This window comes from Ochlerotatus camptorhynchus, unplaced genomic scaffold (genome assembly GCF_037179485.1).
Source record: "Ochlerotatus camptorhynchus isolate MF236.1 unplaced genomic scaffold, CSIRO-AGI_Acam_v1.1 ptg000209l, whole genome shotgun sequence".
Taxonomy (NCBI): domain Eukaryota; kingdom Metazoa; phylum Arthropoda; class Insecta; order Diptera; family Culicidae; genus Ochlerotatus; species Ochlerotatus camptorhynchus.
The window spans coordinates 1998077-2022214 of NW_027040699.1; the positions used below are offsets into that span (position 1 = coordinate 1998077).

At 40.7% G+C, this 24138-nt stretch overlaps 3 protein-coding genes across 4 annotated transcripts in view; 1 reads left to right on the plus strand and 2 right to left on the minus strand.

Annotated features, from left to right (window-relative positions):
• Positions 1 to 10926, minus strand: part of fwe (Calcium channel fwe) — a 39610-nt gene extending 28684 nt beyond the window's left edge. Inside the window, exons 1-2 of one of the 2 annotated variants that reach the window (XM_065224308.1) lie at positions 10552 to 10919; positions 10252 to 10372 (exon numbers count right to left, since the gene is read on the minus strand). In XM_065224308.1, coding sequence (XP_065080380.1) covers positions 10252 to 10372; positions 10552 to 10554 — 124 coding nt within the window. In that variant the 5' untranslated portion in view covers positions 10555 to 10919. Of the gene's footprint in view, positions 1 to 10251; positions 10373 to 10551 lie in introns of both variants that reach the window. The other variant, XM_065224309.1, reaches the window with a different exon arrangement.
• A 5542-nt stretch (positions 10927 to 16468) lies between these two features.
• EMC4 (ER membrane protein complex subunit 4) lies at positions 16469 to 17163 on the plus strand. The gene is made up of 2 exons (XM_065224193.1): positions 16469 to 16618; positions 16682 to 17163. The coding sequence occupies exons 1-2, from the start codon at positions 16563 to 16565 to the stop codon at positions 17139 to 17141; spliced, it is 516 nt and encodes a 171-aa protein (XP_065080265.1). The 5' UTR covers positions 16469 to 16562; the 3' UTR covers positions 17142 to 17163.
• Positions 17164 to 17246: 83 nt separating this feature from the next.
• Positions 17247 to 18027, minus strand: LOC135703084 (uncharacterized). The gene is made up of 3 exons (XM_065224194.1): positions 17900 to 18027; positions 17570 to 17623; positions 17247 to 17502 (listed from the first exon to the last, which is right to left on the minus strand). The coding sequence occupies exons 1-3, from the start codon at positions 17912 to 17914 to the stop codon at positions 17416 to 17418; spliced, it is 156 nt and encodes a 51-aa protein (XP_065080266.1). The 5' UTR covers positions 17915 to 18027; the 3' UTR covers positions 17247 to 17415.
• Positions 18028 to 24138: the final 6111 nt, after the last annotated feature.

Sequence of the window (24138 nt, forward strand, 5' to 3'; positions counted from 1 at the left end):
CATAGATGAAATATGCTTTCACCATATCGATTCTGTCACCGAGGGGTCTAGGTCTTCTTTCAGGAATTGACCATTTTCCCGGTAAATCCGAATTTCCACAGAGCCACCTCTCACGGGTTTTATCGTTCCGATTGGCCACCCACAACTCCAATCGGTTCCTTGTCTGTTCCGTTTGGAAGTAGATAGTCATACCTTACATGTAGAGGCTCAACGGCGCCGGTGGTGTAGTGGTAAGCGTGATTACCTCTCACCCCAGCAGGCCTGGGTTCAATCCCAGTCGGCGCCGCCGGGATGTTCTTGAGGCATAACATCTCTGATCACGCCTTCCTTCGGATGGGAAGTAAAGCCGTTGGTCCCCGGTTCATGAGTTGATGGGTCGATAGGTAGGGTCCAGGTGTGGGAGCTGCCTTCCTGGCACGTCGGTAGCATTGGTGCTCAGCACGGAAAACAAGATCGACGGAAAAAACAAACCAAAGGAAAAAAAAATGTAGAGGCTCAATTTTAAGATGTGGTAGCCAAATTGCCGAGAACAAGTCATGTCAACATAAATTGACACGCATTTAGCTCGGGACTTTTTCGGGTTTTTCCATTCCGGCTGGCCAACTACAGGTCCAATTGGGTTTCTATCTATTAAAAAAAAATTAGATAGCCATATCTTTCGATTGGTGGCTGAATCATAACGATTGGTCATTGCATTGCTGAGAACCAGCCATGTCAACAAGCATCGACACGCATTTTGCAGCCTTGGGGTTATGTCAGTTAATAAAATTGGACCACCAACAAAGATTTTTTAAAGTCCTTTGTGTTGATTACTTTTGTTATGTTCTGGACTAGAAAAAACAATTTTGAAAAATTATATTATATCAAATCGATCGCAATAAGACGTCTTCAGACTCTACAAATGGGCCATGAGCCCAGGAATTTTTCTTTAACTTGTGGAAACTTCGTAAAACTTCAAATAGAAGTTTTAGGAAGATCGTAGAAATATAAGTAAACTTGGTAGATATTCTGGGAAATTCATAGACCTTCAGAAAAATTCGTAGAAAAAAGGAACTTCGGCAATTTCTGAAAACTGCGTAGAATTCATTTAAATTTGAGGAGCTTCGTAGTAGTTAAAGAAACATTATTTTATTTTAGGGAAGCTCATTATTGATCGGGAACCTCTACATAATTTCAGTTTTTTTTAGCCTCATGGACTTGGAATAGTTGTTTCGAATCTCATAGCATTTTGAGGAGCTGCGTAAAACTTCATATCAGTGTGAGGAATTTTGAAAAAGTTCAGGGAATTTTTTAAAAGATCTCAAAATAGTTCAATAAACTTCAAAAAATTCAGGGATCTTTGCCTCTGTTTAGGGAACTTCGTTGCAGTTTTTCAGAGATCTTACTCCAAAAAAGCTCCATGAACTTCTTGGAGGTTTTGGGAACTTCGCTAAATTCAAGGAACTTTCTAGGTGTTTAAGGATATTTGTAGATGTCTTAGGTGTCTTTCCAGAAGTGAAGAGACGTTCAGAGATCTTTGTAGAATTTAATGAAATGAAAAAAAAAAAAAAATATGGAATTTGGAATAAATTCAGGGAACTTCGTAGAAGTTAAGGAAATTTTGTAAAACCTAAGTTTTGTAGATGTTCAGGAAACGTTGCATAAGTTACAGGGTATTCTTTTAGAAATCCTTCCTAGACATCAGGAAATATTCGAAAGATCTCCATATAGTCCAAGATATTAGTAAAGTTCACTGGATATTTGGTAGGTTGTAGGTTGATCAGGAAGTATTCAAAAGTTTTCCAGCAAATGGAATCAGATGGAATCTTGAATGATGAATCTTGATTTTATGGCCATATTAGTACATAGGGAAGACCGGGCCTTGGTGTTTTACCTATATTGTCACAAATTTGCACTCCAGTAGCTAAATTCTGGGCAGAAATTTCAATTTCTGCACATACCTAATATGTATAAATTTCTTTCTTTTCGAATATCCTTTTGTATTAGTTACAAAATCTTGAAAACATATGGGTTTTGGATCACAAAACTATTTTTATTTTAACATTAACAATGTTAAGAATTGTGCATCTGCAGCATATGCATGTACGTAATTAGTGGATTCGTTAGTTATTTCGACGCTTTTTAACAATTCTTGACATTCCCCATTTTTTAAATAAATTCTTGTTGAAAATCAACAAAATTGCTATCGATAGAAATAGAAATATTTCTGATCAATTGGTGATAAAATTATTGAATTTGGTCCAGGAGCAGCTGAGTTATTAACGTTCAAAATCTTTCATAATTTCGTTACATGTTCCATTTTCAGTTTTCACAAAGTGTACCCCCATATAGAAATCACCGACGTAGGACTTCATTGCAGTAAGCGTTTAAGGCTCTCCCAATTGAGGTCCCAATCGTTGTTATGGAATAAATATAATTAAATTTATTGTTTCACCATTAAAATAATAGTAAGCCTCAAAGTCATATTATTGGGCACAGAAAAAAAATGTACCCAAAAATAAGTTGCCTTGGACGCAATTTGAGTGAGTTTTTAATAACCCGTAGTTTTGCAAAATTAAAAAAGTGCAGCAGGTCCCCCTTCGGCCCCTCCAGTTAAATTTTCTAGCTACGCCAATGACGCCACAGTGGAAATTCATAGCCATAGTTCAAACACTTATCCCAAATCAAAATGAAGCACATATAAGATTAGTTACAATACCATGTAAAAAAAATGGTGGGAACAATCTGAGTAATACCTCAATGAAAACAACAAAGAAAGCTTGTCACGCAAGTAGAAGGAGCAGTGTTGGGCACTTTCTGAAATATTTCAATAGTATAATTCCCTTGCAAACCCAAATAAATCTATCTGCGTAAAAAATAAATAAGAGTGATTTGCGGCATAACCCGCCAGTATCGGACCCAACGTCAGTGCCTATACGTAAGCGTACTACGACGCGGCTCACAAACAAAGGAGTAACAAGTGTGATACTATCACTGCTGGTTAGATCTTTGGTTTTCTCATGCAGTGGTTCATCAGAGAGGGGAAGCTTAGTAATCCCCATTGCCTGCCCATGGCGCAATTCTATCGTGGCATGAGCCAGCAACGCCAGCCATAAACCTACCGTCTCCAACACTCCACTATAAAGCATGAAATTAAGCCCGCCCACCAACAGCAAGGTGCAAAAACAAGCCAAGGGGAGGGAATCTCGTAGGCATTGGATTGTAGAAAATAAAATGGGAATACTGATGGACAACTGTCATTCAGAGATCATTCGCTGCCAGACTGTTGAGCAGTTCAGTCGATTTGAATTCTCTCTAAGTTTCGTTCGTTCGTTCGCAAGTCGAATTAGCTCCGCGTTGTGTAGTGACGCTCTCGCTGACCCAGCCATGGGTAAGAAATCGCGCGGTAACGCGAGTGCCGGTTTACCGGGAAAACAGACTCTCCCAGGAGACGGCGCGACCACCGAGCCAGCTCAGAAGAAGCAGAAGAAAACCCCATTCCCCATCCCGACAGGCGTTGCGGACCCGCAGCCGGGGCCTCCCGGAACTAAACGACCCAGACCTGAAGACAGCAGCGCCACCGTATCAGCAGCAAAAAAGCTGCTGAGCAACAATCCGTTCTCCACCCTGCAGAACGGAGCCCAGCCGCAGTCGGACCCTGAGACGGTGCCGAAAAAAGTTAAGTTGCCACCCTTCTATGTGAAGGGCTTCCCTCCCGGGCTATGGGAGCAGCTGGATTTCTACATTAAGCAGGGCCTTCGCTGCACCATTCAACGGTGCACGGAAGGCTACAAACTGATGGTCCCGGCCGAAAAACACTTCAACGCAGTTCAGGCCCTCTTGGACAGAATGAAGCTGGAGTACTTCTCCCACGACATCGAGGCCACCAAGCCGCTGAAAGTGGTGCTGCGCGGGCTCCACGACATGGACACCACCACCTTAATGGACGAGATTAAGGCGAACGGCCTCAAGCCGGTCGAAGTCCACAAGATGACCCGCAGCAAGGCCATCAAGTATCGTGACCAGCTCTACCTGGTCCATCTGGAGAAGAACTCCACAACCGTGAAGGATCTCCAGGCGACACGCACACTGTTCCACATCGTAGTGAAGTGGGAGCGGTATAAACCCACCCACCGTGGCGTCACTCAGTGCTCGAACTGCCTATTGTTCGGGCACGGCACCAGGAATTGCCGCATGGCCAGCCGCTGCATCAAATGCGGCAAAAACCACAAGATCGACAACTGCGACAGCATCGAGGAAGCCATTCCCACATGCGCCAACTGCGGTGCCGCCCACAAGGCCACGAGTAAGGCCTGTCCGAAGCGGGCCGAATACGCCGAGATCCGGAAGAAGGCCTCGTTCAACAGCCAGCTCGGTCGCAAGAAGGTTCCAGAAAACAACGCGCAGAACTTTCCTCCGTTATCACCGGTCCAATCACGGCCAATTCCAGTGTTGCCGCCGCTCCCGCTCAACCAACAGTTGGCTGCCGCTGCAGTACCCGGTCAAGCCTCCGGGCCATCGACGGATCCCCCTGCTCCGGGATTGGCCGGTACAACTGGTGAAGCTACAGACGATTCTCCGCTGTCAACGGATGAGATCGTCACACTGTTGGCCCAGGCCATCATCATCAAGCGCACCTGCGCAACAAGAACACAACAGCTCCAAGCTATCATCTCCTTCGTCGCTAATTATGGACCGTGAACCCATAAAGATCGCCAACTGGAACGCTCGCTCCGTAGGGGCGAAAAACATTGAGCTTGCAGACTTCCTCCGCAAGCACGACATCGACGTGGGCCTTCTCACCGAGACCCACCTCAAGACCGGTGACAGCTTCTGGCTGCCCGACCACAGCATTGTCCGGCTTGATCGCACCAGCTCCAGGGGGGGGCGGTGTCGCGGTCATCATCAAGAAAGGCATCAAGTACTGCACCCTACCCCACTACCGCACTTCCATCATCGAGGCCGTCGGCGTTGAGGTGGAAACATCGACCGGAAACGTCCGGTTCATCGTTGTCTACTGCCCCCGGCAATGTACCGTTAGCAATGGTACAGCACAGCAGTTCAAGAACGACCTTGCCATCATAACCCACACCAATGCCCGCTTTGTAATCGGAGGGGACCTGAACGCCCGGCACGAGGCCTGGCGGAACTACCAGCAGAACCAGAACGGCCGCCTGCTATTCGACCATTCCCAGCATGGTCTCTATTCCGTCTGGTTTCCGGACGAACCAACCTTCACATCACCGACGGGCAACCCTTCGACGCTGGACCTGTTCTTGGCAAACACCAGATTAGCCAAGCCGGTTGCCGTCAACGACCTGAGTTCGGACCACCAACCGGTGCTGACCGAGCTGGGCTACAACGTGGCCCCTGCACCGTGCCAGCGGAAGGACTACCATCGAGTCAACTGGGTCCAGTTTCGACGCGTGGTCGACCGCCACATCGACGACAACCCACCGCTCGACACAGTGGAGGACATCGACCGGGCCCTGGAGGGTCTCCATCAAGCCATATCCGTGGCTGACGAAGAGTGCGTTCGACGAGTTCCTGTGAGGGGTAAGTTTCAAGCAATTGATTCCCACACCAAACTCCTGATTCGGCTCAGAAATGTTCGTAGACGCCAGTTTCAGCGGACTGGGGATCTGCAACGTAAATACGAAATGGTCGATCTGAATCGGCAGATCGCTTCCAGAATGGTCTCAATCCGGAACGAGAGTTTCGGGCGGCTCGTTCAGAACCTGGACGACCGTTCCAGACCATTCTGGAAGGTTGCCAAGGTGCTGAAGTCTCACCCCAAGCCCATTCCACCACTTAGAGTCAATGACGAACGGCTTATCACCAACGAAGAGAAGGCCAATGCAATTGGGGAGCACATTGCCCAGTCGCATTTGCTTGGCTCTACAATCCCAAGTCCACTCGAGAACCAGGTTGTGCAGTGCGTCCAGACGTTAGATGCCTCCCCTTGTGCCGTCCCTCCAGAAGAACGGATTACAGAGGAACAAATTTGCTCAGCGCTGAAACACAGTACGAACATGAAGGCTCCCGGGTTTGACGGAATATTCAACCTAGAGTTGAAAAATCTCAGCGCGAGGGTGCACTCGCTGCTGGCTGCCATCCTCAACAGATGCTTGGAGCTGCACTACTTTCCAAGCATCTGGAAGGTGGCAAAAATCATCCCGATCCGCAAACCTGGGAAAGACCCTTCACTACCGTCAAGCTACAGACCGATTAGCCTGCTCTCAGCGCTGAGCAAGCTGTTCGAAAAATTGATCCTCAGCCGACTAAACAAGTTTGTGGAGGAACATGACATTCTTCTTCCGGAACAGTTCGGGTTCCGCAAGGGGCATTCCACCAATCATCAGCTAGTGCGGGTGATGAATAACATCCGAAGTAACAAAGCTGTATCCAAGTCCACAGCCATGGCCTTGTTAGACGTCGAAAAGGCGTTTGACAATGTCTGGCACGACGGACTTATATACAAGCTTTGTAACTCCAACTTTCCACCATACCTTGTGAAAATCACCCGTAACTATCTCCAGCAAAGGTCGTTCAGGGTGTCGTTGAATAGTTCCCTTTCGGGACAATTTCCGATCCCAGCAGGTGTTCCGCAAGGGAGTCTGCTGGGACCACTGCTTTACAGCATCTACACGTCGGACATCCTCCTCTAGGAGACGGTTGCGTGTTCTTTCTGTTTGCAGATGACACCGCGATAGCCGTCAAGGGTAGGATGCCTCGTGAAATTACGAACAAGCTCCAACGATGCCTTGACACCTTTACTGATTATGCCACCACGTGGAAAATCAAAATCAACGCCTCGAAAACCCAAGCGATCATGTTCCTTCACAGACAATCACCAAAACTTAAACCGTCTCCCTCCTGTACCGTAATAATGGATGGTACAAGGGTCGAGTGGTCCACTGATGTTACTTATCTCGGGATGTTGTTCGATGAGAAGCTCCTGTTCCGCTCGCACATAGAGAAAACCCTAGTTAAGTGCTCCGCCTTGGTTAGGTGTTTGTATCCGCTCATTTGCCGCAGATCCCGCCTCTCAAGGCAAAACAAACTGGCTGTTTACAAACAGATCATAGCCCCCGCGATCTTCTATGCCGCCCCGGTGTGGGAATCGTGCGCTCAGACCCACAGGAACAAAATCCAGGTTGCACAGAATAGAGTGTTGAGGATGATCCTAGATCGTCCATTCGACACAAGAATAGCAGACCTCCATCAAGAGGCAGAAATTCCCAAAGTAGATTCCAAAATTGATGATATGACAACTAAATTTATTCAAAAATGCAATCTTTCTGAACATGCTTTAATAAGCAATTTGTACATAGTAGGTTAAGTGTATATAGTAGAGTAGGTTAGTTTTAAGCTGTAAATAGTAGTATTAAGTAGTTTCTCTTCAAATTCTAAAAACAAAACAAACCAATCCCACCAAGGTGGTCGACCGTGTACTAAGTCTAGGACTAATTCTGTAAAACAAATTTTGAATTTTGCCCATACCTAAAGATGAAGAAAGCAATTAAATCACTTAGTAAAAATTTATATGGTAATCGTCCAAGTTAAACTAAAATAAAGATCATTTAAACTAACTAACTAAGACAACTGTCATTGAAGTTGGAGACAACATTACGTGCAGTTTGAATGTACATTCAGGGACGTCCTCTAATTGAATATACCAAAGAAACTCAGACCAGCAGTTCACTTATAGATCTAAATACGAAATGTAGGTTCTAGAGTGGGCTCAAGAGAAAGAGGCAGTTAAGCAGACCCCATTAGCACTCTTAATTTAAATAATGCTGCAAATCACACAAAACAAACTAAAGCAGTCTATTCATCATCCTCTATAGTCGGTCTCCAACAATGAACCCCACCGGTTCCAACTCTCCGGCCGCTGATAGACCGACGCATTTCACATCACGAAAAGCTAGGGTTCTGGGCTGCCATTATAAAACACTAAAACACAAGACATTTATTACCCTATAAACACAAAACTCCGAAATTTCGCACACCCGCCACTTCCCGCGTTATCCTCAATCCGATTTATCCTTGCTATTTGAAACCAAAACATTCAAAGTGTCAGAAATACCGCGTTGCCGTGATGGGTATTTTACAAACAATAATTGCTCTATGACCGGCACAATCGGCACACTGACAAAAAGATGACCCAAGATTGGTGTTAAGCATAAAACCAAACGCGATTGACCCGAAGAGATCATTAGGTTAAATGAGTCATTACTACGACAGCAGGATTTTGTTTGGATCTTGAATTTGATTCTGCGTTCATAATTTGTCTTTGTAAATTCGCTCAAAACTTTACAGGATTTTATTTGATTGTTCTCAAGCATTTCCTATAAAATCATACAGAAGTTATCGACGTTTTTCAATTCACTACTCTGGTTGTGAAAATCGAGGATTTTTGGCAAACAACGGAGGCGAACCAGCCCCAGGCTGAAAGCCTCCCTAATAAAGAAAACTTAACCTTTAGGTAAACGATACGCTGAATTAAAGTGATGTATTCATGTTGAGAAATAAAGCGACTAACGAATCTTGAAAGTGAAAAGGCCTCATATTAAATGCATTGTGTTCTGCTCAGTAAGCAAAACCGGTCGCTGTAAAGCCACAAAACCCTTTAAATCACAACAAACTACTTCTGATTTATAACCATTCAAACCCGACGACGCTGCCCATTACACCAGCTTAAACCACTGCGTCCGACGATATTTCAAACATCATCGGAGACATCAAACTACAAAAAAGCACTTGGGCCGTCACTAAATTATACTTTCACGCGAGGTTCATTATCCCGATTTGATCCTTACGTAGAATAGCGACAGAACTTCATGTTTAAAGAAATTATTTAAATCAGATTTAAGCATTCCTTACAAAAGAAATCCCACGAGACGGACGCCCAGAATGGAGCTCCGCTGAATGGTTCTCCCCAAAATAGTTCATTCCACGGATAATGGTCTTCCGCGAAATGCCGTACAGCCGACTGTGGTTCTTAATAAAAATCTTAATTCCCATATTAACTACACGAAATAGGAATCCAAGTTTTGCATAGATAATTTGAATAATCAATTTGTTAAATCAATATGTAAACTTATCTATATCTCCTTTGATAGGTTACAAAAATGAAGGACTCATCGTATTATTTCAAGTAGAAACTAAACATAAATCGGCGTAAGTTTATAACTTTATATAACTAACTATTGTATGCGAATTTAAAGACATCATTTAATTAATTTGACGTGATGATTCACCAGAAATAATACACGACTATCATTCGCTAAGGCCAAGATCTATCTGTTTGTCGTGCGTCCGTGTCTTTCTTATCTTATCAAGAAAGTACACAAGAAAAGAGTAGCAGTCTAGAAACGTCACATCAGCGGAATCATTAGCGAATCTCAATGTTTCTTCTCTCGAGGTATTAATTGGAATTAGCAATGTGCTAGGTTGACCATATTTTTTTTTTATTTCTTCGAATTCCACTAGCTACAGATTACCTATCACTTTTTCGTGTGATGGAAAGCCAGTAGTAAGTGCTTGGCAGTGAAGATGGGAACGAAAATCGAACATACTTCGTCAAAATCGATATATAGGTACTCCCCTTTTTAAACATTGAACATACATTTGTCCCTTTTATCATCCACCCATTGCGTATCGTCGTTACATAATCCTTTCGTCCTTGCCATTAGAGTAAAAAAAAAGTCGGAACTGAGCAGGACGATAAACACGATTGCTTTTACGCCCCCCCCTCCACCATGGACCAGAAATTGTTGCTTACCACATAGCGTTCAATAATCTCACTCCCATAACTTTCTTCCCCTTGGTCGGATTTATAAACTAACACCTCGGAGCCCTTAATTTGCCAATTTGTAAATTATCACCACTATAATCAGCACTCAACATTGGTCTCCTTACTCGCGCACACTTTCAAATCGCTAAAATTGCCACCGGTCCAATCACAACTAATCACGGTAATTCCCTTTCCATTCTCTCGTCGTGTTTGCCAGTGGGTCTTCCTTTTTCCGTATGCTCATATTGTGCCACATACTACACACGTCCATATGCAAACGCCAACATCCAACTACAACAACAACCAACAGTATTAGGTACTGTTAGTACACGTCTACCGCGGAGCCCCAATTTCGACGATACCCTAATCAAATTTATCAACCAGCCACTTCTCTACCCCTACCAACCCTGTCGGAACACGCGATCGAAGATGGACATTTATGAGCTTTGTTGTAGGTATTTATACACACTTACAGAATCCTCCCACAATTCCCACGGCACGTCCGCCGTACTTCAGATGCCAGGGTACGTCATCTCGAGGAACGTTATCCTGGCCGGGACGGGCCATCAACCCGGCTAATCTCTCGCTGAAAGACTGTTAAAAGAGAAGAAAAAAAAAGTACAAACACCATCCATGTTTAAAAGTTAGAACAAATCAAATAAACAAGGATTTCCATGAGAAAAACCCCACCCTCTACCGTTCCCCTAGAAGCTGTGATAAACTCGGAAGGGGGTCAGAAATCGATCGGGCTAGCTGTGCTCTCACTCACTTACCATTTCTTCTTATGCTGCTGCTGCGGCTGCTGGTGCTACTGATATGGAGAAGAGGGTGAAAATTGAAACTACGCTGGCAAAGCTATGATGATGATGATGACGAGTTCAAACTGCTGTGGCTGTGGCGAACGGGAACCCGGACCGGAATATTCTGCACGCACGACACTAATTCAACGCATCAGCACACACGTACGCGATTGCAGATCACTGGAAATTCCTGCTGCACAGATCCCGGAACACACCGACGGACGACGGATGAGGACGAACGAAAAATTTGACCAGTTTTTGCGATAAAGCGACAAAAACTTCTCGCGAAATATTATGCGATGATCCTCCTTTCGAATGAGAGTGAAAGATTTTTGTTTTGCTCTCGTGCGGTTGGCAGCGAAAATCGATTTTTGACAGTGACCGTGTTGACAGCGTTGGTTTGATTAGGGCTAAGCGTCGGCATTCTGGGCTAATGGTATTTTTTTAACCAACTAGCACGAATTTCAGTTGTTCCTGCACACCAATAATTCTTGATAGAGCTGGAATTAGGGCGTAACAGCTTGTGTAAACAATAGGTCATATGAATAAAAGCGTTTACTTTACTTTTTCCGTAAGAAAAGCAAGGGAAAGTAAAGTAAACTCTTTTTATTCATACGGCCTAATGACTTCTCTCGATGATTTCTCGAAACCCAAGTCACCCCCACGCCAACCAATATAACCAACGGGAAGGGGAAGTCCCGATGGTCACGTTGATTTGAGCGCACAGAAAAAAAAGTTTGTGAATATTACATCCAAACTGCTGCAACCAGGTCAATCCATCGGTTGTGTAATATAACGTTGTACGATGTACATCGATTTTGTGAACAAAATTACATCCATTGATGTAATATTGTATCTGCTTTTTGCTATTACATCATTATTCATACATCAGCTTGAATTACATTTATCGATATTACATTTTTTGCTGTGTGGGCGAGCCTTGGCTTTCTAGAAATCATCGAGAGAAGTTATTGTTTACAAAATCTGTTACGCCCTAATTCCAGCTCTATCTAGAATTGATTTAATTTCCAGTTAAATGGATTGCTGGTTGCTTCCAGCAAAAACACATTTTACCAAAGATGAATACCTGAATACTAAGATGAAACTGTCGGAAGAAAAACTTTCTATTTTAGTGTCCTCTTTCACGGTCCCTTTCATCCAATGAATACCCCCCGTATTCAAGGTAATTTTGTGATTTTGCTGCCCCCTCGGTAGAGATGAAATTTTGCGCTCATTTTTATCAAAACAAACACACCAAAATCAGAGGTGTCCCATTTTTTAATTACTCGATTAACAACCAATCGATTTTTTTTGTTCGCTGTGCTCCCGAAAAAAAATAACAACAAAAATACATTAAAAAACAATGTAACAATAAGACGAAAATTATTGTCTTAACAATGATTTATATTGTTACGTCTACAATAAATTTACCTTGATTTATGTTGTACAAAACAATAAATTTCATGGTAAATGGAAAATTTACAATAAAAAAGGGGGGTTGTTAAGTATCTTAACAATGAAATTTTCGTGATTTTCCCATATATTTTTTTTTCAATAACATTATATATTATTGTTATTTTACTGTTGGTTGGTGAATTTATTGATTAAAAAAAATAACAGTGTACTTTAGAGTGTATGTGTTGGCTTGACAGATCTACTTTATCGACTTTAAAAATAAATCGAAAAAATAAAACATTGCCCCGGGAAGGGAAGGGGGTGGTATGTCTGTTACGGGTGGTCCTTTTTTACTGGTTATGGATCGAGATTCGATCCGGAACTTGTGAGAAATGCAGGCCAACTCCCCTGCGCTCGATATCCCTAGGTCACGTCTCCTTGGTGGTTGAGCGTCGTTGATAAGTTAATGCATTCGACTGGAGAGAATCGCCCATGAAATATGCTTCCACCTGAGAGTTCCTTCCTGACATCTTCAAGTGGTGGAATTTTTTATTATTATTGTATGATTATTTACTGCACGGAAAAGGTCTCCATTAAGCTTTAGAGAGGGTCTAGGATAAGATATGAGCGGACGCGGACTGCCTGGTTTTGAACCAAACGAACTGTCAAAGCCAGAGCCATACGAGCAGCGCCTATCTTAATTACATTGGCAGTGTTGCTGACCCTCTCATAGTCTGCATGCTTCAATCAGATTTATTTTTATTGTTCGTGAAGTAACCCACAATGAAAATACACCAATATTTAATGTAACAACAATTTTTATTGTAATAGAGTTGTTCATTATTGTTCATGATCGAATCATGTTAACAATAAAATAAATGAAAAATACGATAAAAATCATTGTAACAACATTTTATTATGTACATTCATTGTACAACTAGGTAGCAGTTTTGCCGTTTTCGGAAGAGTACAACATTATAACAATCATTTTTATTGTCGACAATAAATATTAATGTTAGAGCATTGTTTCCACTGAAAATTTCACTGTAATTTTTTTTTCGGGCTGCCATTTTCCACCAATGAGAGTGCATCACAAGTTTGAAAGGATCGGTGATGATCCTCTGGAGAAGTTAATGCTTATATCGGCATGATATAGCTAAAGAGCCTGAATTTATAAAGAGACGACATCCTGGACGACATCTTATCGATTTGACAGGGCTTCTGCTCGATTGGAATGACTTTTCCTATGACTTTGACGGACAATCGATTGTTCCAATTTTGACATGTCGCCTTTTTATAAATTTAGGCTCTTTAGATATAACCGATTACAAATATTTTACTTTTTGGTTCGTTAATCGATTAATCAATAATTCGAATGAAAATCCGCCATCACTAGAGAAATGTGAAACGTCATTTCAAATATATGGACCGTACATAAAAAATGATACAATTTGAAAGAAACCGGGGCTCAACACAAATTACGTCCACATGGTAACTGAAATAAACACGAGTGATCACCGGTTGATTTTACTGAACAACCAGCAATCACCAGCCTCGTCACCAGCAACCAGCAATTTTTCACATTCCCACGGTATTGTTTACTACAGTTAAAATTACGTTGTTAAGCAGAATAGTGATAATAATAGAATAATTCATCAAGAACCTTGAAGTAAGTGTATACAAATTATAATTCGATGATTTAACTGTATTTATCCTCATATTTATCATTTTGGTTGCAGCTACAATCCATTTTAGAAATGTTCTCGAATCAGGTCTCGAATATTTGCCGAAAGGAGTCCTTAATTCGCAAAAATCATGGAATATTGCCATTATAACATTCTGTCGAAATAAAAATTTATGGATAACTACACAGCAAAAAAAGTTGTTGAATATTACATCGAAACTGATGCAACCAGGTCAATCCATCGATTGTGTAATATCACATTGTACGATGTACATCGATTTTGCGAACAAAATTACATCCATTGATGTAATATTGTATCTGCTTTTTGCTATTACATCATTATTTCATACATCAGCTTGAATTACGTTGATCGATATTACATTTTTTTTTGCTGTGTAGTCAAATATGATTCTATAACATTCCCCAGAAAACCATTCCCCAGAATTCCATTCCCCAGAAAAACATTCCCCAGAAAAACATTCCCCAGAAAAACATTCCCCAGAAAAACATTCCCCAGAAAAACATTCCCCAGAAAAACATTCCCCAGAATGTACCATTCCCCAGAAAAGCATTCCCCAGAATGTACCATTCCTCAGAAAAGCATTCCCCAGAAAAGATGATGAAATTAGTAATTTTCACTTTTCTTTTTTTTTGTTTTGATAATACACTGATGATACTTTTAGGGAACTATGTACTTATTTATCAATTCCAAACAATTTTTTAGCTCTTTATAAAATGACAACCTTCAAGTTTTCGAGCACTTCGTTCATCATTTAAAAAGTCAAAGGGTCTATTATGCAATCCAATTCAACCAGTGGGAAACTGTTAAAAGGGCCACCCACATTAGATCCGTTTGCGTTGCGTTGACGTAAATTTGACAGTTAGACAATAGATTTAGCTGTCACTTTGCCGCAACGCGTCCGATCCGGATCTAATGTGCGTGGGCCTTTAGACCTTATGGAATAATTTTTCGACCTGAGTTGAAGAATTTCTCGTGATGGATTAAAAAATCTGTGCATGGAACGTTGAACTACCGATTACAAATTTATAACATTATTCCACAAGTTATTATTTCGTCGGTGTTATTATCCCAAATTGGCATTACCCCGAATCCCTTGAGAAAAACTATTGATTATATATATATACCTTATATATTAAAAGAAGGGAATATTCCCTTCTTTATCGTATATTTAACGAATTAATTATGTTCTCTTTTATATATTAAAAGAAGGGAATATTCCCATCTTTGTCGTATACCCAAAGAATTAATTATTTCATTTTGTTATATTTTCAAAGAAAGAAAATATCCCCTTCTCTATCATATATTTAACGAATTAATTATGTTCTCTTTTATATATTAAACGAAGGGAATATTCCCTTCTTTATCGTATATCAAAAGAATTAATTATTTCCTTTTCTTATATTTTCAAAGAAGGGAAAAGCCCTTGATCCATTAAGAAGTTTTTCTCTTCGTTTAATATACGCGAAAAAATATTCCAGGAGTGACTATAATAAACAAAAATAGTCAATCTAATACATGGCATACTTTTCTGGGGAATGGCTCTGAACCATTGGGCGAATTTTTTTTAACTTTTTGTTAAAATTTGACAGATGGAAAGTTATCGATGAACCCTGCTATCCGAGCATGGTTATTTCTGACAGACAAGAAGTTAAATTTTGACAACCGTGGGTAGAAAACCGGTCGATCGACAGCACGGGGATTTTCGAACATTGAAAATAACTTTCGAAATGTCACTTTTAACCACACGAAACGAAAATTAATTACTTTATTCATGTGTTTCACTTATATATTTTTGCCAAAACATCAGCCTTATACATTCCATAAGACAAACCACATACGTCCTATAAGAATGCATAAACGGTATGTGTGACCATTTATACATTTCATTTGACACATGATCTTTATTAACTTTTTGCAAGGCGTCTGCTTATTAGTTGATTATACATTTTATGAATAATCAGCAATGGAAATTTGCCAAAAGGTATAAGGGGATTTCTATCCGTGCACGAGTTAAATTTATAACGGCACCGGTGGTGTAGTGGTAAGCGTGACTACCTCTCACCCCAGCAGGCCTGGGTTCAATACCAGTCGGCGCCGCCGGGATGTTCTGAGGCATAACATCTCTGATCACGTCTTCCTTCGGATGGGAAGTAAAGCCGTTGGTCCCCGGTTCATGAGTTGATGGGTCGATAGGTAGGGTCCAGTATAGTCGCTATATTCATAGTCTGGCGGATAGAATCTCGGGAACCAATTGAGCTGTCAAATAGCGGAACCAATCGAGCAAATCACGACCAACAAAAGAAAAGAGCACATCAGCTATTGCGAACAAAATTTCGGAAACCGTTTTCTCGTGACTCAAGGCTCGCCTACACAAACTAACGCGATCTTTTGGTTGTGGAAAGTTTCCCCTAACCGATGATGCTGGTAATTTACCTTCGATTGCCGATTCAAGAATAATCAACGTTTTGTTTATAAAAGTTGATAGTACCTTTTTCAATTGTTGGTCTATAATATATTGAAATGAATATAGCGACTATAGGGTCCAGGTGTGGGAGCTGCCTTCCTGGCACGTCGGTAGCATTGGTGCTCAGCACGGAAAACAAGATCGACGGAAAAAACAAACCAAAGGAAAAAAAAAAGAGTTAAATTTATCTCGGCAAATGGTTCACAGCCTAAAAGTATTTTGTACTTCAGTACCACCCTATATGCGAACCGTAACGCTAATCTGTCAAAAGAGATGACAGTGGCACTGACAGAGTCTACATTTGCAAAGTATCGTGTGATTTTGAGATTTTCAATCAAAATTAAGTTGATCGCTTAGTTTTTGATAAAATATACTAAATTACTGTTTCATTCGGTGTTCAGTTTGAACTTTTATCAACAATGTCTACCAAAGTGGCCAGCAAAAAGTTTAAGTGGCAGCTGGACTTTAACACTAGGTAAGGTATTTCATATTTTTCCTCTTCTACGCTCTGCTTATCCTTATCGTTCTCCAAAAACAGATCCCGCGGCAGTGCTGACTTTGCATCTCCACCGGGATTTAATCCCTCGGCTGGTCAGGTTCACAGTGAGGTGGCTCGAGACAACGACCAAAGCCATTTGATCCTGAAAAAGTCATGGGACATTGCGCTGGGCCCGATCAAACAGTTCCCCATGAACCTGCTGATTATGTACATGTCCGGAAGTTCCATCAGTATCTTTCCTATCATGATGGTGGTGATGATGTTCATAAGACCGATTAAGGCGATGCTGTCGACTGGAGCAACATTCAAGGTAATTGAAGGAGTTCAAGCGACCGGCCAGAAGTTTGTCTACTTTTTGGGAAATCTGGTTAACATTGGCTTGGCTTTGTACAAGTGTCATAGCATGGGATTGCTGCCGACGCATGCCTCGGATTGGTTGGCCTTTGCGGATCCGCAAGCTCGGCTGGAGTACTCCGGAGGTGGTATGTCACTACTGTAAATGTTCATTTAACTTCTTTTTTTAAGATAATAATTTATAATTCATCTCAAAATAATAACAAGTGGGAAATCAAGATAATGGACGAAAACAAGGCATAGTTTGATGTTAAACGATAATTTGTAGCATTTAATGAGGTAAAATGAAAGAACAATCCCTAGCCGCAGCAGGACTCTCTAAAAGCATTAGCATTTTGTTCTAACGTAAACAAGTTATTATAATTTAATCGTTTATAAAAATATCGTAGTTATGATCCCTTCCACTCGTAAGAAAGTCTCTAGGGCTTTTTGTGCTGGTCCAAAAAGTCTTTCACTTTCTCGGAGGTTTTATCCCATAATTTCGCTGGTTCGTCCACCCGAGGAACCTGTGAAGACGGAGAATACTTTGTTGCTTGTTTTGATGTGTTCATGTGATGTTCAATTAGTACGTACCTCGAAATTTTGCGTGATGTATATACCAGTATATACACCGGCGCCAAAGGTCAGCTGAAATCGGTCGTAATTAGAAAAAGGAATCATCATCAATAAGAGTAAAAAATAATCCCACTTGATTAGCGGTCGAACATTTTAAGTCGATGCGAAAGTGAACGATTTTTGTTTCAAGACGCTCGCGGGTTAAAAATAACTATTTCGCGCACTTCTTGCTTATATAACACAATCCCTTTCGCCGACTGGTTCTAGTGAAGTCTCGAATTAATAGAAAATTTCTAAGGCCCAATCGCACCAAATTAAATATTAATAATTACAATTCACGTAACTTACCAGGAATTTGATCATGTCTGAAACACCAAATGGATCCACTTTGACAGATTTCAAAATACTGGAACGGGTAGAAAAGGAAGAGGCTGTCAGCCTGCTGCTTATTTGTTGTGATTATGGAGTACAAAACTGTGGGCTCGTGAGATCCCGCTTTGCTTTGGTATGGGTAATGAAATATTATACACAGCAGCTGTTCTTGACAAGTCAGTGGGTGGTGTGTGACAGAGCGGAGAAGACGGTTTTTGAGGGTTAATAGGAACGTAACGCCTTGACGTCGGTTGTGTGCTAAATGGGTTCAGAGTTTTATTAGGCATTTGACTATTTATGTTAGACTTTTTAAACTTTAATTGGCGCATCAAAGTTAGCTCCCGTGGATAATAGATGAACTGTGAAAGTGATGATAATTACTATACTTTCTACGGGGTTAGCCAATCTTAAAATGCGTGCAAAATTTTGAAATCAACATCAACAAAATAAATTACTAAACGAACTCGGCATCCCGGTTTCGCCTAGGTAGAAGGCGGCTGTCTTCGATCAAGTTGTTCAGGTGGACAAGAATGGTGAACGCACAATTGTCCCATGTGCTATGAAGATTAATATACACATGGAACAATTATGCATCCACCAACCCTATAGGACTCTAAAACCGGCCTTCTAGAAAAAAGGTTTGATGATGCAAATTTTAAAATGTTGCACTGTAAGGTATAGGAAAGACATTTTAAAACGCTTATATCTTTCGAATGAAGTAGTTTTAATTAAGTTGAGTTTTACTGTGAGGGATAAAAAGTCGAAATTTATACCTATTTGAACCACTTCCATATATCTATATATGTTTAATTTTAATATTTAATATAATCCTTCTATCGAGTAGCCCTAGAGTTTTGATCCTTCGTAAAATCATCGAAAAACATAATAAAACCTTTGATTGAGAAATAGAGGTATAGTTTTTGCAAATTTTTGAAATCTGCATTATCATATCTTTTAGCAAGATGGTCGCGAGAGGCTCGGAGAGTATCTTGTCTTTCCTTATAAATGAAAAATGCAATAGTTGTTCCAATTTTAAAGCAGGATAAAATCCAGCTGAAGCTTCCAGCTACCATCCAATAAGTTTGCTTTCTTCAATCAGTAATCTTTTTTAACAGATAATTTTTAATAGAATGATGCTTCACATCAATACGAACTCAATTGCAGATGAGCAGTTTGGATTTCGCCATTCAAGTACTTATCAACTCTTGAGAGTTACTAATTTAATTCGTACAAACATATCTGAAATCTGCTCAACTCGTGTTGCTCTTCTTGACATAGACAATGCATGTGTTTGGCTTTAAGGTTTGCTTGTCAAAAAAGTTTATTTTTCCACTCTATATAATGAAATTAGTTCAAAATTATTTTAAAAATATTTGAAAATCTGTTCGACTACCTGTCAGAGCTGGAGTTGCTCAGGGTAGCAGCTTTCATAGGCCAATATTGTATAACATTTTTACTTTGGACCTCCCGGATTTGACTCAGGGTTGTCGCCAGGGCATCTGATCGTTCCTTTTTTCTAGCGAACGACAGCAGCAGTATGAATTCAATTTCACCACTCCCTTATGTGCGGTACTTTGTATACCATTCAATACCCCCACACTACGCTTTGCATTCATACATACCGATGCACAGTAAAGCGAATAGATACCAAAAAGCATTCCCACTTTCTCTTCTTCAAAATCCTCTCCCGTACAGTCGCTCCCTTTCGCTCTGGTTTCATTCCCATTTTGATTTCATTCAGGTTCCTTTTTTCGTTTTGGGTTGGGAATGTCCGAAAAAACAGTCAATGAACGGCATTCATCGAGCAAAGTGGTTGGTGTGTTAGATGCTAAAAAATAATATGTTGGTTTGAAAGAACAATGTTTGGTTTTTGAATAACAACATTCAAGAATCAATATGATTTTTGTTTATCAGAATGAGAGTATTTGAATGAATCTATAGTGCCTTTTCATATAGGATTGTTTAATAAATTTTATTTTTATTAAATTGTCAACCTATTAACTTCTACCTTTTAGAAATTCATCATAAATACATTCGCACGGATTTCAGACCTTGCACTCAGCAGGCCACGTTTACTGAGCCAGCTGTTCAACAGGATGAACTGGACAGTTTTTTAGCGGCCATGTTTGGAGGCTGTCTAGCAGGTTCAAGCGGAGACCCGAAATGTATCCCAGACAAAACGCTTCCAGAACAGTTAAGTGTGTTGGATGTTGGATTGCGACAACCACACCATGTCAACGTTTGGGAGTACTGGGTACAGAAGAAAATCATGCAAAAGGATCTCTTTGAAGCAGCTGCTGTAATTTAGGCCGTTTCATCGATGCAAGTATCAGTGGAACGTGCTTTCAGTGCTCTGGCGTTAACGATTTTAAATCAGCGCACATCCTTGGGTGAAAACACCCTAGAAGATTTGCTCACTATCAAAATAAACCAACCAACTCAAATAATAGAAGTAATGGAATGGTGATGATTTAATGAACTTCAAGGCAACGTGCAATCATTGTTTAACAAGCAGATACATAAAAACCTAAGTCTACTCTACTTAGGTTTTTTATTTCTATGCTTGTTAAAAATGATTGCACGTTGCCTTGAAGTTCATTAAATCATCACCCTTCCATTACTTCTATTATTTGAGTTCAACAAGTAGTAGAGTAGATGTTTGGGGCCTCCCTTAGCTCAGTCGATAAGGAGCAGCTACAAAGCAAGATCATGCTGGAGGTGGTTGGGTTCGATTCCCGGTCTGGTCTAGGAATTATTCGGGTTGGAAAATTTCTCGACTTTCCTGGGCATAGAGTATGATTGGACTTGCCACACAATTATACTACTGCAAAAATGGTACAGGCATCGGAAGCGCTCAATTAATAACTGTGGAAGTGCATCTAGAACACTAAGTTGAGAGCACGAAATAAGCTAATATGCGATAAGCAATAAGCTTGAAATGCGAAGAAGAAGAAGAGTATATGTTTGTATATTTTTTGACTTATTAATGTCATGCCGAGTTCTTATATATCATCATCGTATGACATTTGACGAGTTTAGTCACGTTAGCTCCGTAAATATTAATATTTTAATAGATTTCTTGAGTTCTAAAATGGTATCAAACATCCATTTCCGACTTCTACAAGTTACGCTGTTTCCGGAAATATCCGTGTTGTATGGTATTTGCAGATTCATAGTGTTCTAGTACATCGGATGTCGTTATCTTGTATTCCAAAATGGCGTCGAAGATCCATTTCTGGCATCTACATTCTGCACCGGTTCCAAAAATATCCATATTGTATGGTATTTGACGAGTATTCATAGTGTTCTAGCATATCGGAGGTCACCATATTGGATTTCAAAATGGCATCGAACATCCATTTCTGGCATCTACATTCCACACCGGTTCCGGAAATATCCATATTGTAAGGTTTTTGACGAGTATTTATAGTATTCTATTATACCTGAAGTCGCCATCTTGGATTCCAAAATGGCGTCGAACATACATTTCTGGCATCTACATTCCGCACCAGTTCCGGAAATACTCATATTGCATAATGTTTGACGAGTTTTCACAGTTTTATAGCAAACATAGGTCGCCATCTTGGATTCCAAAATGGCGTCAAACTTCCATTTCCTGCATCTACATGTCACACCGGTTCCAAAAATACTCATATTGTGTGGTATTTGACAAGTTTAATTGTTTGCCTAATCGTGCGGGAGTCCTTCATTTATGCGAAATCCGCGTCGCGGATCGCTGTTTTCCAACGCTTAACCCGCTTAATATGACTGCCGATATATAAAAAAAGATATCATCGAGATGAATCGTATCATACGTATATATTCCAAGCGCTGCTATTTCACACTGGAAAGGAAAATAATGTGTGTGCGAAATGCTTCCGTGCGGTAGCCGATAGGTAATCCGTCTGAATTTACAGCTCCCGCAGTTGGCGATCAACTTGACCAAAGCAGAAGGAATGAATTTAAAAATCGGCATCTGCAAAGCAACTGCACAAAGCACAATCCAGTGCGACTGTTTTTTCATCAGGTTCAGTGAATGCCGATCACTGCGAATGATGAATGCGGAAAATGTACAAGTTCATGCAGTCACAGGCAGAATGCGTTCCCTCTTCAAGCCCTGGTTGTCGCAAATCTTTGTTCGTCGATGACACAAGTATTTCCGCTAAAGGAAGAACTCTTCGTGTAATTTGTGGCGGGTTGCAAAACAATTTAGATATTTTCTCTTCTTGTTTACAAAAATGAAAAATTTCTCCCAACGCTTCCAAAACTCAACTTATAATATTCTCATATTCCCAGCCCAGAGCTCCGTTTTGAAACCTATACACTTAGTTTTTTTCTACCGAGCTCGGCTGTGCAAATCTCGGCAAAAAATTTTTTTCACTTAGATCTCAGCAAAAGTGACATTTGATTGCTGAGTCTCGGATAATGCTTAGCTGAAACTCAGCAAATGCGAGAAAATGGCCTTCCAAGGTTTGTTTACAAAATGGAGTTGAGGCCACTTCAACTGTTGGTCTTGAAATGTTTTAACCAGCCATGCTTTACGATGTGCCAATATAGTCTAGTTGTTGCACTACCAGGAAAAGCAATTCAACGGGTGACAAAGTTCTGAAGATGATTTTGCAACTGCATCCCTGAAACTTTAAAACTTTTATCGAGGAAGATAGAAATTCGAATGTTGAAACGTTAAAACAAATATCCAACAAAATAATTAATAATTTCAGGCAAGAATCTTTGCAATCTTCAATTGCAACGATCAATCCCCTTTATCAGGGTGACATTGGAAAACTGGGAAAACCAGGAAAAAGCCGGTAATTCTAAATCACCGGGAAAATATCGTGAATTGCGACGATAAATCGAAAAAGAAACTTCGTCCTCTCTCCTGAAAATATTAAAATTGTGGCCTTTGGAATGTTTTCAAATCCTGAATTTTCATAATTTTGCCGATTGAAAAATTAGGAGCATTAAAAAAAATCTAGGAATAACACAAAAGGAACAAGATTTGCGATAGTAGAATTTTGACTAGATCTCCAAGGCAATTATGAAAAGAATTTCAAAGTGATTGTGAGGAGAGCTCTTGGTGAAAATTAAGAAGAGTTCTTAGTAGAATTTTAAAGTTCCGCTGAGGAGAACTCTAGGCGATTGCTCAAGGTCCAATTTTAATTAACTTTCCAAATAAGCACTGAGTAGAGTTGAGGGTTCTTAGGAAATTCCAAGAAGAACTTTGAGGCTATTGAATTCTGAGGATAGTTCAGATAATTCAGGGTCAAAATTTTAGGAAATTTTTTCACCGGTTGGTTCTACTTCGTCGGTGGTTCTAACCGTAGAGGACTTTCTAAGGTCCCGAAGAAACGTGCTCTACTTTTTGGCTCAGCTCTGGTACTATCTTCGGTCCCAAGCTAATCGATGTACCCCTAGATATATAGGAAAATCCACGAACCCCTCATTTTATCTGTCAAACTTTCATAGCGAATCAAACAAACATAGTGTAGTACTAGAATTTCGACTAGAATGGGATACGCTTATGTACTTGGGACCAAGCTAGGCTAGTCAAGTAGTAAGTCAATTTAAATCGTTAGTTTCCACCGGTTGCTATTGGTCTGTCTTCAATATTGGTGGGTTGCGAGCTAGGGGAAGATCACTTGAGGTGTATTTATTGTAATATAAAAAAAATAAATGCATTTAATGTAATACATGCATCCATGCATACAAAGTTTTGTCCTGATTTGTTGTTCGTTCAAATCTACACTCCTGGCTCGAGAAAATTATTTCAGAACCACCTCGACCATCCGAAAACTCCACCAGAATTGTGAAGAACCTCCTCCACCGAAAACGCGAGAAAATTCCGTTGAAACTTACTGGAACCTCCGTTGGCAGCACCGAAAATCTCCACTGAAATTTACCGGAACCCTCACAGCCATGAACAGGTGAAAACTCCGTCGAAACTTCGACGGAGTTTCCCTACATTGTCGGCGAAGGAGGTTCTGTACGATACCAGTGAAGAGATTGTATGCTACTGTTCTCGCAGGACGAGGTTCCACGTGATTTCGGTGATTTTGAATGCTGCCAGCGGGAGTTTTTGGAAATTCCAACGGATTTTCCTTGCCTTCTCGGCGTATGAGGTTCTGCATGATTTCGGCGAAGATTTTACACGGTGCCAACGAAGGTTCTAGGATTTTCGTTTGTCTTGATAAAGGGTTCATCCACCAGGACTACGT

What these genes read in the sequence shown, in the direction of transcription:
- LOC135703084 (XM_065224194.1), bottom strand. An exon ending in ACATCACGCAAAATTTCGAG is followed by an intron (nt 17,503 to 17,569) that starts GTACGTACTAAT and finishes CCGTCTTCACAG; the next exon opens with GTTCCTCGGGTGGACGAACC.
- EMC4 (XM_065224193.1), top strand. Translation starts at nt 16,563, where the DNA reads ATGTCTACCAAAGTGGCCAGCAAAAAGTTTAAGTGGCAGCTGGACTTT. An exon ending in CAGCTGGACTTTAACACTAG is followed by an intron (nt 16,619 to 16,681) that starts GTAAGGTATTTC and finishes CTCCAAAAACAG; the next exon opens with ATCCCGCGGCAGTGCTGACT.